We start from the raw sequence: 18,767 nt of genomic DNA, 5'->3' as shown, positions 1-18,767 counted from the left end.
TCATACATACATAACACAAGAGAATAGAAAGACTATTTAAATAAGTAAGATTAAGAAAAATAAATTAATTTAAAAACAAGTTATATGCATCAAGTTCAGAAGACTTATGTACAGATGTTGTGTTCTTGCTAACAACGTATTATGTGCTAGTGTTAATTGATTTTTGCCAGCCTGTGTCAAACGGTTTGTTTCATTAACAGGATGATTTATGGCAGTGAATAAAGCATATAGGGCTACTGTAATGCATATGAGATAGCATGGGTGTCTCTAAAGCCCGTGAGAACACGCCCAGAGATATAAAGCCGTCTCCAGTGTGAGGATGAAGGGCTCAGATCAGACACATCTGCTCGACCTGTGCCGATATGCGCTCTCAACTCGACCTGGACACACCGTGAAGGTGGACACACACGTGCGGGGAAACTATCCTTGCTGGAACTTTAGTGCAAACTGACTTTATTTACTAATATACTGGCTATTCAAGTTCCTCGTTCTTTTTGAGCGAAAACGAGACAGGACCATCATGAGCAGAAAAACACGACGCTGGATATTTCACATTTTCCTTTGTCTTGGAATAATCTACTTGAAAATGGGGTGAGCTGATAAAAACTTTACTGTAGGTAAATAGGCCATGCTCTTTGGTGTCTATAAGTTCTACTGTACTAGTTCCAGCTGAAGTGAAATTGATGTCTTATCAGGTTATTTTATAACAACGATATTGAGATAGAACAAAGTAAATTGTTTTTATTCAGTGGGAAATGCACTTTTTTTGGGGGGGATACAAGCCATTAAATAATGATGCTTTCCAGAGCACTGGACAGCTCACATTAGGGGATCCGCTGCGCGCTTCGCTGCGCGCTTCGGAAACCTGTGGACGCCTTCGGTGCGCGCGTGAGCAATATCCTATAAAACATGCACTAGGTTGTAGGCTATATATATATACATGCTATATCTCCTACAGGTCGTCCAGTTTTTAATCTTATGCATGCATTCAAAGATTAGTTTGATTCGCGCTCTTCTCTGATCACTTCTAGGGGGTTCTCCACCGTACTGGCGCTGGGAGCGAGCATCATATGCAACAAGATCCCGGGCCTGGCGCCCCGTCAGCGACTGATCTGCCAGAGCCGCCCGGACGCGCTGATCGTGATCGGCCAGGGCGCACAGATGGGCATCAACGAGTGCCAGTTCCAGTTCAGACACGGCCGCTGGAACTGCTCCGCGCTCGGCGAGAGGACCGTCTTCGGGAGAGAGTTGAAAGTGGGTATGTTGGACATCTTCTCATGTATGTCAGTGTTTGGGGGAAATGTGTCACTGAGGATAGGAGGGAAGTGTTTACCAATGTGGTTACGGATTATACAGTTTGTTTAATTTGGGGTAAAACAGTTACCTCCTTTACTAGTCGCCGTTCATTGGCTTCGATATACAAATCGACCGCGCCACATGCCTGAAATGTCTAGTAGATGAGATATTAAGCCTATATATATGCGCGCGCATGTTTCTCACCTGCGGTCATAGGTATTCATGATGCGCTACAAAACATCTCATTACAATCGCAGAAACCAATCATTAAAGATGGAAATATAATAATAATATAAATAATATGTTTATAAATATCTTCAGGAAAATACAAGCACATAAATGGCTCTTCTTGGAGGGGTGTATAGGCCAACTTGAATTGCTTTATTTATTTATTGTACTTTTTTTTAGATTCAAAAATGCTTGAAGTTTAATAGCTTTGAGATCAGTATTTCAGTGTCTTGGGCTCTTTAAAGCACTAGCACCGATGGTTTTGTAAAGAACTAGAAGTTCTCCTACAGAAGGACTAGGCCTACTTGAACCTTTATTTTTAAGAATACAGCCCCCTTTCCAAACTGAAAACTGTCCTGTGAGTTTGGTACTAACATTTTTCATGCATTGTTTGCATGCAGTGTTTGGGTTAGTATTTGCAGCCTGAAGAGTTTTTCCACAGGTGTAAATTACAGAGCATGAAAAGATGTCACCTGAGACAAATGGACTTTTACTTTGCCAAACCAACCTGCTTAAAAATATGGCACAACTACTGTATCCGTTTATATAGGTCTTCCAGATGAGTAAAGTTAAAGAGTGCAAGCAAGTCAAGTCTCCTTTATTTATGTTTTAAAGCAGCTTTACAGTGATAACAGGAAAAGGATCCAATGATGCAAACAGAGTTCATTACGGCTGTACAGCTGAAGTCAGTTCAGTGTTGATTCAGTTCTGTTGTAAAGATCATCAATTATTAAATTAGTTCATTTCATTTATAAAGCAGTTCTGCAGAAAACAGTGATGTCATCATCCAGTAATGTCAGTGCAGTCAGATCAATAATATTGTTGAATATTAAGTGTATGTAATGACATGGACAAAAATATATAAGCATATTTCTTTGCAACTTAAGTAGCTTCAAAAGTCCCAGATGAAAATGCTACATTATTTCTGTATGGGGTCTGCGAGAGCTCAGGTATAAAACGTTAATAAAAACAATTAATTTTTACATTTTTGACTATACGTTCATTGATTTATCACATTATCTTGGATGACGGCTCTAATTTACAATTCGAGTTAATGGTTATACATCTGCCGATTATGCAAATACTGCCGTGTTTGTCAATGATTTATGGAGAAGCGATGAGTGATATAACCTCAGGAAGCAGATGTTCGGAAGTTCATTCCGTCCTTCAAGTAATTCGTTGTTGTTGTTTTTTACTTTTGAGCTCATTTATATTTCGTCTAATTAAATGAATTAAATGTTCTCTGCCTGTGAAATATAAAAAAACTAAGAGTATTAAAAACACACACACACTTATTAGTCAAGTCAAGTCACCTTTATTGATATAGCGCTTTTTACAATACATATTGTTTCAAAGCAGCTTTACAAAGATAACAGGAAAATAATGCAACAAAGTTTGTTTCTAGAAGAAAATAGCGTCACAGTCCAGCTTAATTAAGTGATGGTTAATTTTTATTGTAAGTTATTATTTATATATACAGCTGCTCTGGAGAAAACAGTGATGCCATCGTCCAGCTCAGTTCTCATATAATGATGTCAATGCAGGCAGATCAATATTATTGTTGAATATTAAGTGTCCCCAACTAAGCAAGCCAAAAGCCAGAGGTGAAAAAGGCGTATTACACACTACTTAATTGTCTGCACGTAACCAAACGTTTTTACAAATACATATGCACTAGTGGTCGAAGATATTTGGACATGGATTTGAACAAATCTGCCTGTCAGCACTTATTCAAAGTCATTTGTTTTTGCGCTTCTAATCACATTAAATCCGACATCATTGCCGATATTTGATGGTTAATTTGAAGTATTTGACTCTTGGCCAGCCACAGTAGCCCACTGTTAATCGCTGATCTACAGAGAACTGTGACTGTCGTGATGTGCAGTTAATATAGCGTGTCTGTGGTCTGCTGGCAGGCAGTAAAGAGTCTGCGTTCAGGTACGCCATCCTCTCGGCCGGAGTGGCCCACGCCATCACCTCGGCCTGCACGCGGGGGAACCTCAGCGCCTGCAGCTGCGACCGGGACAAGCAGGGCTTCCACGGGCACGCTAGCGGCTGGAGGTGGGGCGGCTGCTCCGCGGACATACACTACGGCCTGGGCTTCTCCAAAGTCTTCATGGATGCTAGAGAGATCAAACACAGTGCCAGGGCGCTTATGAATCTGCATAACAACGAAGTCGGAAGAAAGGTATGTATTTCAAAGTCCCTTGCATCTTTGAAAGGCCCCCGGGCAGCTGTTTCAGTCATGCAAGTACAGCTCATATCTCTCTGAATGGGGAAACATCAAATTCCAAGCGTACGATTAAATTTCATATTTGAAATCACCAATAAAATCTGACATGAACTGTCTGCCTCACAAATGTTATTTCTCACGCTCGTATGGCGTATATCTCAGGTTGGTCCAGCCAATGCACATATGCATGAGCCTCAGGTTTCTCTGACTTTACCAACTCCTGATTGGCTCTTTTATTTAGAAGGCGGGACTTATTCCGCCATATTGGCAGATGCAATTTCCCCCATTCATAGTAATACGAGAGAGCCGTCTTTGTATATCTTTAGTCTTCGATGTATTTGATTATCAAGAAAAGGTTTCCGTTTGTATGTTTGTTGTAAATGAAAGCTGCCAGTGTCTAAAGCGTGTCGCTTTGGTTTAAAGAAAAGTTGACCCACAGTATAATGTAACTATTTTACGAGGTGGTGATTTCATATAAATTTGTATGATGTGAATTGAATAAAAGTAGGATTTTTAGAAAAAAAGTAGGATGAAGGTTCACCCCTAAACATAACCGTCATTTGGGGGAAAACAGGTGGTACATAAACGTGTGAATGAGATTGGGCAATTTCATATGAATTAGCCACGAGTTCACCAGTTTGTCACCCTTGTGTTGTGCTTCATGACTCTCTCTATGTGGAGCTCAAAAGAGTTCAATCAAGTCAAGTCACCTTTATTTATATAGCGTTTTTTACAATACAGATTGTATCAAAGCAGCCTCACAGTGATAACATGAAAATAATACAACAAAGTTTGTTTCTAGAAGAAAATTGCATCATCGTCCACCTTAAGTAAGGCAGATAATATTGTTGAATATTAAATGTCCCCAACTAAGCAAGCCAAAAGCCAAGGCAACAGTGGCAAGGAACCAAAACTCCATCAGTGACAGAATGGAGAAAAAAACCTTAGGAGAACCCAGGCTCAGTCGGGGCCAGTTCTCCTCTGGCCAACGAGTGAACAGTGTATTATTATGATCCAGGCAGCATTACAGGTCAGAAGTCAGATTGGATCAGAACATTCAGAATATTATCCAGTTCCATCTGGTTGAAGATCGGAGTCACGCCGGAATGGAGACGAGTTTGTTGAGGATCAGTGCCGATGGCTGTCGTGTCCATGAGGCGTTCACAGGGCTGATGAGGCTGGCACTTCAGGGATGCGTCGTGGATGGGTCCAGGTGCAGGTCCTCCATCTGGTCTGGATACGGCCTGGATCCGGCTGACTTCAGTAAACCTCAGAATAAACAGAAAGACTAACATTAGCATAGATGCCATTCTTCTTATGATGTAACGAGTACAGCAGGTGTTATAGGAAGTGTCCCCGGTTCTGGCTGACCTAATCTATGCAACCTAATAATCATTTAACTGATTTGAATAATCGGAATGTATAATTTTCTATGTGTATGCTAGGTCAAAGAGATGTGTTTTTAGTCTAGCTTTGAACTGACAGAGTGTGTCTGCTTCCCGGACAATGTTAGGAAGACTGTTCCAGAGTTTAGGTGCTAAATGGGAAAAGGATCTACCGCCAGCAGTCGATTTTGATATTCTAGGTATTATCAACTGACCAGAATTTTGAGATTGTAATAGACGTGAAGGACTATAATGCGTTAAGAGCTCGCTCAAGTACTGCGGAGCTAAACCATTTAGTGCTTTGTAAGTAATCAGCAATATTTAAAAATGTATGCGATGTTTAATAGGGAGCCAATGCAGTGTTGACAGAACTGGGCTAATATAGTCATACTTCCTGGTTCTAGTGAGAAGTGTAAAGTGTAAAGCCAAAACAATCTCTGTTACTGTAATTTCCTATTATCACTGTAAATCTGCTTTGAAACAATCCATATTGTATGCTATATAAATGACGGTGACTTGATTTGACTTGACTAACTCTAGCTGCTGCATTTTGGACCAACTGGACTCTGTTTATTAAGCATGCAGGGCAACCACCCAGTAGACTGTTCCGCATTTTTCATTGAACGCATATGTCGTAATTCAGATATATTTTTAAGTTGGAAGAATGCAGTTTTACAGATGCTAGAAACGTGGCTTTCAAATGAAAGATTGGTATCAAAGAGCACACCCAGGTTCCTAACCGACGACGAAGACTTGACAGAGCAGCCATCAAGTGTTAGACAGTATTCTAGGTTAGTGCATGCAGAGGTTTTTTGCCCAATAATTAGAAACTCTGTTTCTAATGTTTTCTCTGTTTTCAGAATTAAGTAGTAGGAATTACTAGTCATCCAGTTTTTTATATCAGCTATGCATTCCGTTAATTTAGTGAATTGGTAAGTTTCGTTGGGAAGTAAAGAAATATAGAGCTGAGTATCATCAGCATAACAGTGAAAACTAATGCCATGGTTCCTAATCATATCTCCCAAAGGTAGCATGTACAGAGTGAACAGCAACGGTCCTAGTACTGAGCCTTGTGGTACACCATACTGAACTTCACACCGTTATTTTCCATTCACTGAAAGCATACAGTTACTGTGACAAAATCACATGAGAAATATCATAAAAAGTAGTGTGCATTCCACCACATAATAAAGATAACTGCAACTTTTTATCTCACATTTGCAAGAAATAAAGTCTGAATTGTGAGATAAAAAGTTGCAATTACCTTTTTTATTTTTTTATTCTGTGGCGGAAACATGCTTCCATATGTTCAGCTACGCGACGCATGACGTTCAGTCATGCCTTGTCACGTCAGGTTGGAAAACGAGGATATGTGGATGACATGCGAGAGCAACATACGGGTTTTGAATGGCATGAGGGTGAGTAAATGACCGAATTTTCATTTTTGGGTGAACTATTCCTATAAGAGGTATCAGTGAAGTGATGTTTTGGTTACACTGAACGCATCAAGTGAAAGTCAAGTACAGGGAAGGATTCAGTAACTATGGCACTGCGGTTTGCAGCCGTCAACAATCCAGCAGCAAAGCCAAGACTGGACTGGCACAGCGATAATAGGAAGCTTTTAGGGGTAAGAGCAGTATAAGTGCTAGAGTTTGATTACAAATCAGATGAGCTCCAACACACCGAGCTCTGTACAAAACCACTCCCATTTTCTGCTCAGTTAAATAGACACTGGCTTACACCAGTATCCCCTATCTCTACCTTTGATGGAAACGCTTCATCTTTGATGGTGTGCTTTTGTCTCAACTTTCAATGCTCAAACCGCCAGAGGTCCTAAAAGGCTTTTTCACTTTCACCTGCATTTAGAGGCTGTGCTTTTCCCCGCATATACTGTTCAGACATTTGTAGGTTGTCTTTGATGTGGAATAAGGGATACAGTCCCTTGGGGGGAAAAGTGTGCTTAAATGTACCGAATGTGCACTTGTAGTGTACCTTTTTTTTTTTTTTTTTTAACTGTATATACACTTAAGTACTTAAGTACAGTAGGCTACTTTAAAGAACATTTTAAATCATTATGTTTTAATAATCTTTATCATTCTTTAACAAAGTACACATATTGTGATGCGTTGCTTGACATACTAAAGCACAGGTATTGTGCAGGTATCATTTAAAATATAGAGTGTTATTTTACATTATATTTAAAGTTAAATACATTTTAAATGTATTAAATTGCAACTTCTTTACAAATGTGTAATTGCAGATATATTTTAATATGTGAATACAAGTTTCAATAGAAATTACATTAAAGTATAAGTTAGTTTGCCATAAATACTTGTCAGTACATGCGGCAGTAGATTTTAACCATATTTCAAAGACAATCAAATTATGAAATGACAAATAAAGATGCTAAATACTAAATTCCTGTTTAAGTAGGTCAAAATTGCTCTCTGAATTTCAGCTAATTGCATTTAAATGTAAATTATAAAACATGTTTATTACTTGTAAATATCATGCAATTAAAAACATTCAGTTTGACTTGAGTATTTTTTTAAAGAATATTATTTCCGTAATAAGGACTCTTTCTAAAAGAATGCTTTTTAAAGTGTTGTGCAAATTTGTAATGGGAACGCGTTTTGTGATTTCTTGTTGCATTGCTTCATCAATATGAGGAGAATTACAATAATATAAAGTTCCAAGTGCCCAACTAAAGGGAACACCGATCACAATAATGGCGAGTTCAAACAATTTTTTTTTTAGGAAAATCTGCATCAATTTATGAAGTCAGCTTATGTGATGTTCTCTCAAATCTTTCAGTTGTATTGACAATTCAACATTCAAGATGACTTTGGGAAATTAGTGAATGCAACTAGAGAAAGATGCAGAAGTGGAGGAAATGAGCGAAAAGTCTATTGCCCCGGCACTCAAACCAATCAATTAATCTTAACTTGGGTTTCCTGAGTAAACAATGAATAGTATGTGAAAATTACAGTTTACTAGGTTTTTACAATAAAGACATTAAGTGTTAGTTAGAACAACCGTTAGATTTTACAGTGTAGTCATTATGGTGCACTATATGTTCCAAGCCTTCTGAAGCTTATGGCTCAGTTCGGACGTCAGTGAAATCAAACATCATTGGTTCTCGCATGTCTCACGACCAAACATCAATAATGTCAATGTAGTTAAATATAGTTTGACAGAAATCGCATTTATCATACAGCGTTTTCATTTTTAAATGAAAGAGAGACTAATCAGTCAAGCTTAATGAGGGGTAAAGAAGCTTCCAGCGTATATCTAGCGTGTTCCACCTTTGGTCACAGAGAGCTGATTCATGGCACCAACACTTCTCCTCATTCACCCTGACATTGTGCAGCTAGTTGAAGAGCCTTTTCTGTGGGACTGCGTTCATACGGTCTTATCTGAGACGCTTAATTGCCTCTTAGTGAACTGACTATCCTTACAGGATCATTCTAGCTGCAGGTTTTGTGTTGAGCGAACTAAAAGAGTGCTCTGTTTGAATGCCCCCTCCCTTTCTTAATTTATGCCAGCGAATGCAATGACATTGGCTCATGGTGCCCATCTCTGAAGAACAGATAGCAGAAGGTCTTGGCATGATGAGAGGATGTGCGATTTGACTGGTGTTATTGCTGTTGGTATGTTGTGGAGAAAAATAACATTATGTGCAATGATAATACAATTATTGTACATTTCACGAGTTCACACTTACAAATGAGTCAGATAGAATAAAAGCGTATTTGGCGTGCTGTCCGAGGAGAGGCTCCGGGCTCGGTATTCGGCCCGAACCCAGAGTACTCCCCCCGTATTCCTGGCTGTAAAAGAATGAGCCAAGAGTGAGGAGTCGGGGTGGTGGAGGGATCCTGTCAAGGAATGTTAGGTGAGTTGACAGAGTGAATATATATATGCTTCTTCTCATGCTGGGTATACATAGTAATTGTTTGATGACAAGTAGATTGGATTGATTATTTGAACGTGCTCCTCCCGAACTTTGTTTATAAAACATCATTTGTTTGTTGAATGTGAAGTCATGTAATTATCAGTTTGCTAAGTGAAGCCTCACTTTTGCTATTGCTCATACAGTTTTTGTAATTTAAACAAGTAGCCTTAAATTTAACTAACTTAACTTGTCCCGTACCATTTGTGCTGTGAACATGAATACCTTAGAGAACAAGAACTTTATACTTTTTACCTAATAGAGGAAAGAACCCAAGCCACTTTTGAGAACAGAATAGAGACTTGGGAAGCCATCTAGCAAAGAACACCCTAGCAACCACTTAGCAACCATCCAGAACCCCCTACAGCAAACACCTAGTATTAGCAAGCATACAGAAGACCCAACGACACTGTTTCCCTACCCTGTTCCTGGAGGCAACAAACTCTTCCTAATCAAACACACCTGATTCAAGTCATCAGCTCATTTTAGTAGAGACTCAGGGTACATTTACACGGCAACGATGTGCTTAATTTTTGTGTAAATGGACGTCCAAAAATCGCGTTTTTAGTTGAAAACGGTGTCCTGTAAACAGCCCCTCAAGACCAGGTGCCGGTTGCTCTGTATAAGTTACAACTTAGCCTAGTTTTGACATAAAGGAGCACTAATTTCACTGAATTTAGTGAAAGGGGCCCTGAATTTCATCAATTAGGTCTTGACTTCAGTTCTTTAGACATATCTGGTAATGTTGACATTTACATTAATTTACATTTTAAGAGAGAGAACAGTATCTGAATAAAGTCATTATAGTCAGTAGAATTTTTTTGGAGGAGCATCTAAATAAAGAGTTAGCAGATATTAAGCAGACAGTCTATGTCAACTACATGGCAACTTATTCTACTAACCCTAACCCAACATGTGGTTGCAGATTAATGAGAGTTAGTTGACATGTAGTTGCACAGCTGCATATAGTCCAAAGTGGACTATAGAAATAAAGCGTAACCCATTACGGTGTTTGCGCTCTTCAACACGAACTCGACCTGAACAGTGTGTCTTTGTTTGCAGTGGTCCATGTCAAATTTATTGTTTTGTTTTATTTGGAATCAGTATTTATTGATCCTTGTATTAATTTCAAATACAGTTGAATGTTATATACCTATCATGTTATTCATGATTAAGTACCAGGCAAGCAATTTTGCATTTAAAAGATGTCTAATAGACGTCCAAGCACAGCCTAGTCTAGGCTAAAACAAAGCAAAATTTGGGCTGTTAGGGGAAATTTTATAGACATCTAAACCATAGCCCAAGAATAGACTAGCCATCAATTAGATGACATGTCAAAGAAATGAAATCAAACACCTTATAATCACTGTTGACTTTGCTTACACAATGAAGTATCATACATCAAGTTATTTTGGCAAAAACGACATGTAACCAAATTCAAGATTACTTTGGCTAAAAGTGGGTTACTCATAGCCGGACTATATCGGGTCTATTGTTAATCTAGACGGTGACATGACGGCTATTGACTGCTGGGTAGTATCGTATTTCAATGGGAACATATTTTTCCGGTTGTTATGTGAAGCCGAAATGAGTCAAGAATAAACTTTCAGCACAACTTCTGCTCATGTATTGGAAGGCTGCTATTGGATCATTAGGGTAAAAGTCATATTATGTGACTACGGAGCCCTACTTCTGCATTACGTTCCTACGTTCTGCCTTAAGAACAAATGGTGCAACCGAATAAAGTTCAGACTTAGTTACAAACTAGCTAGGTCTCTAGTGTGGAGTTTACGCTCCAATTTAAGAAAGACTGCTAGTTGACATGTAGTTGCGATGTTACTCATCGTTAGTAGAATGTCTAAAGTGGACTATTAAGTCTTACCAGAAGAAGTGCACTTTAAATACCCGGATGATGCAGTCATTTAATCACAAAACGACACGTATGTTGGACACTTCATGCACGCAATGGTCACACAGCTTTCTTTACGTAGCCCTATAGCAACTACATGGTTAAGGTGAAAAAACAATTAGAAGACTTTTGCACCAGAAGCAAATTCTAGTTCTTTGTCTTGTGTAAGTGTACCAACAGCTTCATGTTTTCATATTATTGAGGATGTTATACCTGCTTAAGCAAACCTTTTTAATCTGAATACTGAGGTTCAAATAAAACGTCAACATGAAACGATATTGCAAGCTCCCAAATTTGTGCAATTTATACAATGTAGGTGTATTTGTATTTGTATGACATAATTTGAGTGTGTTGACAATATGTGGTGTATTCATATTGAGTAATGAAGCATTTGCTTAATTAAAGCGCTAATTTTTCCCAGGTCCTAGAGCGGAGTATGCGGCTGGAGTGTAAATGTCACGGTGTGTCTGGATCCTGCACCACCAGGACCTGCTGGATGACCCTGCCCCAGTTTCGGGAGCTCGGCTACATCCTCAAAGACAAATACACCAACGCTGTCCACGTGGAGCCAGTGAAAGCCACGCGCCACAAACGACCAACATTTCTCAAGATCAAAAAATCCTACTCGTACCGCAAGCCCATGGACACAGATCTGGTGTACATCGAGAAATCTCCCAACTACTGCGAGGCGGATCCGGTGAGCGGCAGCGTCGGCACTCAGGGGCGAGTTTGCAACAAGACACTGATGCACCATCACAACGGCTGCGACCTCATGTGCTGCGGACGCGGGTACAACACACACCAGTACTCACGCGTGTGGCAGTGCAACTGCAAGTTCTTTTGGTGCTGTTATGTCAAATGCAACACGTGTAGCGAGAGGACAGAGGTGTACACGTGTAAATGACTTTGACCTTATGCCTAGTTTTTGACAGGGTCTTTGACTCCCTGACCTTAAAATATGACTCAATCAGGTGGCATTTATTCTTTTGCACAAGACCTTACTTTAGACATGCTTCCTTCACTTTAATGGATGATCATCGAAATAACTGGAGAAAGAATTCATCGTGAGAAGGAACTGAAAGGTGTATATTGTTTTATTTCTGATGCCACACAGTTTTACCTGCTTTCTTCACTAAATCTAGAGCGTGACTCGGGTCTGCAGGATCTGGATTCAAATAAGGCTTTCTTGTCTTCGACCTGCTGCAAAACTGATAACAACTATCTGCACATTGATTTTACCAATGGAGTTACTGGGACATGGACGTCTTGCAATGAAAATTATGGAGTAAATACTCCAATAGAGCACAACCGCAGGGTTCCTGAAGTAAATCCTATTCATCTTCTCTGATAATGGTTGACGTTTCAACACAGACCTACCGTGAGTGTTATTTATGCTTCTGTAGAAGCTGCAAGTCAAAGTGGATTAACGGCCGTAATTTTATAATGAAGACCTAGACTTTACACTATAAAAGCTGTTGAAGACCAATCAGAGAAGTCACTGTTACTAAACTGAGATTGCTGCAAAAGAACTCAGTAGTGAATGACACATTCACATTGCTCTACTCTCAAATAACTCAATTTTATTAAATATTTTTCAATTAAACAGTTTTATATTGGGCAGTCAATTTTAATAGATTATATAATTTGATATGTTTATATACATACATACAAATCAAGATTCGTGATGTTGTGAAGCTGGTTCATGAATCTAATGCCTTACGAAGAAAATGAATGGGAAAACTACTTCCGGAACCAAGGTTGCTGAAAATGTTGGCGATAATTTTTGTGCTCTGCTGTTTAATTCTTCCAAACAACTGATTTTATTTATTTATTAAAAAAATGTAGATAACTGTATATGAAACATTGAGCAGAAATAATGGTTAAATGCAGCTCTCCATGTTTATGAATGCTGAATTTATTCAGAAAAACATTGAGCTTTTATCTGAAAGAATAGCTTTTTTAGTTTACATAATACATTGTTATTATAAGACAACAAGCAATATTTTTTTCTTTGAGAAATTTCCTGTATGCTGCTACTAGTCTGGAATAATCACATTTGCTGTAATATTAAGAGACTACTGACCACAAGCTTTTTGTAACTGGTATAGTGATAAATCCAGACATAGAATTTACACTGAAAATATTGGTAAGAGAGTATATTTTGTGAAAGACTATTTTTATATGAATGTTTTATTTATACTTTGTCATTTCGGACAATTCAATGCCTTCCAGTCGCATTATGCAGTCTTTTTAATTTGTGGGTGACAAAGTTGGAATGTGAATGTTAATTATTAAAATAAAACTTCTAGATCTAATCATGCAAACATGGTTGTCATGAAGATGAAGGTACACATTATCCAATGCGTAGAGATTTTAATAAAACAATAAACACAGGAACAGACAGAAGGTTTTACAGTGCGTTTGTGAAACAGGGGTAGACACACACACACACACACACACAACACAACAAACATCGACTGACAACTGAAGACTGAACAAAGAGGAATTAAGAAGGGAATATACCCTATATACCGAAGGGAAGGAGGAGCCCGCTGCAGCCGTAGGGGTGGAGGAACGGAGCGTAGCAGAAGATCCGCAAGTCCGTGGCGGAGGTGGTGTGACGACTGACCAAGGGAGAGCCGGTGGGATGAGGGAACCTGGTGGAGCCGTAAGACCGAGGGTGTCTGGTGGAGCCGGTGATCTGTTGGGAGATGATACCTCTGCGCTGAAGTCCATCAGCCAGTCCTCAGTCTCTATTTCCACCAGAATACCCTCAGCCACAGATGTCGCAGACTCACAGCCCTGGGTGGTCTACGGGGTGATGGTAATTTACATTGAATTGGCTCTATCACTCTCTCTCTCCTCTCTCCACCTATAGCTGGTGTGTGGTGAGTGCACTGGCGCCGTTGTTCTGTGGCTGCCGTCGCATCATCCAAGTGGATGCTGCACACTGGTGGTGGTTGAGGAGAGATCCCCTGATATGATTGTAAAGCGCTTTGGGTGTACAGTAGTACATATGAAAGCGCTATATAAATGCCTCATTCTATTCTATTCTATTCCATGGGAACAGATAAGTGGTGGGAAACAAAGACTGATGAAAACAAACAAAGTCCATGAAAGTGAAACTGAAGATGAACAAAACTGAGTGCGTGTGACAATGGTGATATTGTTAATTGTGTTGTAGGGCAAGCATCTCTGCTACTATTGCTCTTACTTAGGCTTAGTGATTTGAACAAATAGTCCCAAGTATTGAACATTAGTGTGTTGAAGAGAGGTGTGCTGTTGCTTTTCGAAGTGATGGTGGATGTTAAAATGGGCAAACTTATGGGACATGACCCATATTACAGACAGAAGCATAGACTATTGGGTTTAAGCTCTTTTGACTTGAGCCAATAAGCATCACCCAAAAACCTCAGAGACTTCAATGCACTAAAACACTTTAGCAAACACATACATATCACATTAAACACCCTAACATCGCACAACACGAGTTTTCCACTCACATTTCCTTGACAATATGTAAAAATGTTGATGGTGTTAGTGTACCTCGTGTGTCTTAGCATGTGTGAAACTTCTTGTTAAGGAATTCAGGCTAAATAAACAGTGATATGCACAAATGCTCAGTTTAGGACAGTAATTCGGGGCTCCTCGTGTAATTGAGTGTTATAGTGATGACTTGTTTAAGTGGGCGGAGCTGGAGCTGTCAGGTGATTGATGACTCTGACATTTCTTTCTTTCAGTCCTTTGCTACTAGTTGCTAAACAACCCCATTGCCTGCTGCAAAATGTCAGCCAGTCACTCAGGGAAAGTCAGCTTGCCCATTAGTGCTGACGTGTGTGATGGCATTCAGATACACACAGTGGGGAAGGAAGGACAGTACAAGGCATTACTTTCAAGGTCATTAAGATAGATAGATAGATAGATAGATAGATAGATAGATAGATAGATAGATAGATAGATAGATAGATAGATAGATAGATAGATAGATAGATAGATAGATAGATAGATAGATAGATCCTCCTCTGCTGAGATATTCAGAGATTTAATGTCTTCTTTTCTCTTCAGTTGATTTGATCTAAGGCTGTGACTGAAGTCAGTTGTAGTTCTTGTGTTTCTGCTCGTCTCTTTTTCTGTTCTCTTCTTTTCTTCTGTGATTCTGCTTGTTAACAGGCTTATTAAGGCTGAAATGACTCAATATTTAATCTTGTGGCTCAGATAAGGTCCAGTTGTGGTTTATTTCTTTGCTCTTGGCTGACATGTGGGGCCTGCTTGTGGCCCAGATCTGGCAAACAGGAGTGGTCCGCCCAAGGGCCGTCATTCCAATTTTGAGTTGATATTGAAATCTCAGACTGCAGACTGGTATCTTGCCTAGTACTAGACTGGTCTAGTGCTGCTCTAGCTGGTCTACCAGCACTCCCACTTCCCATGCTGGAGACCAGCAACCAGCGTCCCATTCAAAACATACCTGATTTTTTTTTAGCAGGGACAGAGAACAGAGTTGAATTTTAAACAGAAATGCTTTTCCGCAATATGCTTAATCTCACAATTTTTCGCTTAAATTGAGGGTAAAAAACTATCACTAGTCTAAAGATAATAATAACAGCAGTAATAGCATATAGCGAAGAGGTGGAAGAAACGTGTGTTTTTCACCCACTGCCTGTCTATAAATCACCCAACACATAATTCCATCAGTCATATGTTTGTTTTTCATCTGGTTGAGACATGCACGTGCATCTCAGAAGAGCTTGCAAATTGCAAGGCAGTCTTTCTCTGGTTTTCATACACGTGCAAAGAATAAGTGTGAGTTTGACTTCTCCAGTGCCATTTCAAAGCAGCAGTTTTCACCAGCAACACCATAACATATTATGTTATGGGATATGAAATGTTGTTTTTGACAGCGTTTCTTTGCCTGTAACCTTTCCAAAAGGTTCAAAGCTTCAGAAACCCCACAGGGAACATTACTAGACGCTTAGATTAGACTTCCCTTTAGGTCTTTATTTCGCAAGACTGTTTGAGATATGGGGAGATGGATTTGTGAGTGAACCTAAGTAACAATCGCCTTTGAAGATCATGCAGAAATTCCTGCATGTGTTCTGGGATTCATACTAATCGTAGGGTCCCATATGATACTTTTTCATCTCCTGCTGTGTGGGGTATGGTGGTCCCTCACTTGCCCCTCCACCTTTAATGACATCTGAGAAACGATTACTGTCTGATGAATCGCCATGTGGAAAACAAACATAACCTCAATGCTGAGAGATATTCAGGAATCATGCCATTTTCCTCTTCTGATGCTTTGGGAGTGTTTCAAACCTGATGTGAACATTGAGAAAGCCATGCTTCTTATTGCATCAATCGGTCACATGAACACTTTTCATATTCATTCATATTTAACTGACATTTTTGAATGATGATCTACATAATTAAAACTGCTTTTATTCAAGTCAGAAATATGATCTAATATGACTGAATAAATCAGAATATTTGTTCATATTTGATTGAGGACACAGATAATCTAGCATGACCTGCTACACCAACAGAAATCTTCAAGGGTCCAATCTGAGAAACAACAGCACATTTCCCTTTTTACAATCTATGAAAGAGTATAAATACAGAGTATAAAATGTCCACTTATTAAAGTGTATAAAAGCCGAAACGCTTGTGTGATCAGTCAGCAAGACACATTGTTCTCCATATCTTTTAGATATCTTTATGAATAGATATATCCTTATGAAGCAAGGCTAGCATATTAGTGCTGGCAAATGGTGATGAATACTTCTCTTTGAACCTGCTGTGTGTCTTTTTATGTCCTCTGGCTTAATGACCACATGTGCAGATCAACAATGTTGTGACAACAGCACAACGTCTAGTCCAGATTACTGTTGAATTAAAGACATGTTTACTGTGTCAACAGTGCTTTAATATACGGAAAAACTGATCTTGTTTTCCTTTTTGCTCACAAATGAAATTAGGTAGCACTATGGTAAAAGATAAATACTAATTTTAATCATTTCTACTCTGAACTACAAGGGGGGGGAAACACACAGATTACTTTGTGTTTGCCCTATTAAATTTTGCCATACTATATACTGTATTTCTTATGGCATAAATGAATAAAAACGAATCCTAAAGGAACAAATAAGAATTGTGTAATCTGTGAAGGAATCAAATAAGATCTTACCGCCCTGGCCTGTGACAGTTTAACTCCAATCCTGATCAATATCAGTATATGCTCTTCTTCAGAATCATAAACATTAATACACAGAATCTCATTTGGCTTCAGTTTCATTAGGAAGGATTTATGGCACTACTTGCTCATATCTGACTGTTCATCAGATATACATAGAAAGAAATCATATGCAAATGATTGTGGCTGTATTGCATGAGTTGCTAATGTATGATTTGAATAAATCATGGTTTTATGGATGTTTAAAACCACTGGATTCATTTATGTTGCATATATAATCTCTAGTCTCACCACTTTCACATGATTAGAAGCTTTTTTACCAATACTTTATTTTGAATTTTATATCATTTGCAAATATGCAGAAGAGTCTGATGTTTATTACAAAATAAATCTTGTGAAAATCAGCTGGCTGGGAAAGATAGTTGAAGATCCCCTCATTCAACATAACAACATAACTTATTCAGTAAAATTTCAATTATACTTTAAGGAATAAATTTGTAGATTACAATTTTTTTTGGCCTTTTATTAGGATAGAACACTAGCTAGACTGTGAGAGAGAGAGGATAGGATCGGGAAAGGTCCACGAGCCGGGACTCGAACTCGGGTCGCCCGAAGCACAGCGGCGCTACATGTCGGCGCACTGGCCCACGAGGCTATCAGCGCCGATGTAGATTACAATTTTAAAGGATCCCCATCATCCTCACTGATTATTGTAAGTAGTCCTGCTATGACAAATGAGCAGAACAGGTGGACAAACATCCACAAATCAATGTGAAATGCATATTTATGTAATAGTGTTTTTTTTTGTTCATATGTCATGTTAGTTTTTACCATACACAGAATGTTTACACATTCCCTACCCCGTTTTTCTGTCTCTTTCTTTTTTGTTTGAAGTAAATGTAAGTTAGAGGAAAGATTGATGTCATAATGACTATGATGGCATGCTTTAGCCATTTAAACTGGCAGTATCATCTCAAATTATTTCATGGCTTTCTGCAATGATACATTCAGAACAGGTCCAGACAGGAGCAGAGGTATACGCGTGAAAGCTGAGAGAGGCTGTGTGTTACAGTGCCTGGAGGACATGCCTCACTCAGGTCTGTGTTTTCATGAGGAGCTCACTGTAAGAAACATCTGCAGAGATGGTGTATGATTCCTGCTCATGCTAATTTTCAAGTGCATTGAATTGAATCTGGAATTTGCTCTACATGTTGGATAGTAAGCTCATAGTTCCCTTTGTATTGCGTTTAAAGTCGCAGTGAAACAGAAGTGGCAACAGGTTTTTTTTTCCATATTGTGATGTATAACCGAGTTTAATGGATTATCGAAAAAGTTAAAAATGTAGGGTGAGAACCACTTGGTTCTGTGGATTGCTTGTTGATTGGATCTTGAGATGTGGACATTGTAACTTCTGTCCCATTAGCTGTCACTAAGGGGGCGCTCTAGTCAGTGAGCTGCCTGTTAGCATAAAAAGGAGAAGAGAAGAAGCGTGAGGTAGGAAGGGTGGGTGCTTTTCAATTCTTTTTTGTGCATCCTCGCTTCCTTTCCTCGCGTCTCAGCTCCACCTCCTGTAGGATGCA

General features: G+C 39.1%; 1 protein-coding gene across 1 annotated transcript; it reads left to right on the top strand.

The window, feature by feature from the left end:
- Positions 1 to 290: 290 nt before the first annotated feature.
- Positions 291 to 13,404, top strand: wnt7ab (wingless-type MMTV integration site family, member 7Ab). Its single transcript, XM_084099091.1, has 4 exons — positions 291 to 591; positions 1,032 to 1,258; positions 3,441 to 3,712; positions 11,422 to 13,404. The coding sequence occupies exons 1-4, from the start codon at positions 521 to 523 to the stop codon at positions 11,902 to 11,904; spliced, it is 1,053 nt and encodes a 350-aa protein (XP_083955217.1). The 5' UTR covers positions 291 to 520; the 3' UTR covers positions 11,905 to 13,404.
- Positions 13,405 to 18,767: the final 5,363 nt, after the last annotated feature.

This window comes from Abramis brama (assembly GCF_963993115.1).
Source record: "Abramis brama genome assembly, chromosome: 22".
Lineage (NCBI taxonomy): Eukaryota > Metazoa > Chordata > Actinopteri > Cypriniformes > Leuciscidae > Abramis > Abramis brama.
Note: the sequence above shows the minus strand (reverse complement) of the source record. Positions and strands in the feature narration are given on the sequence as shown.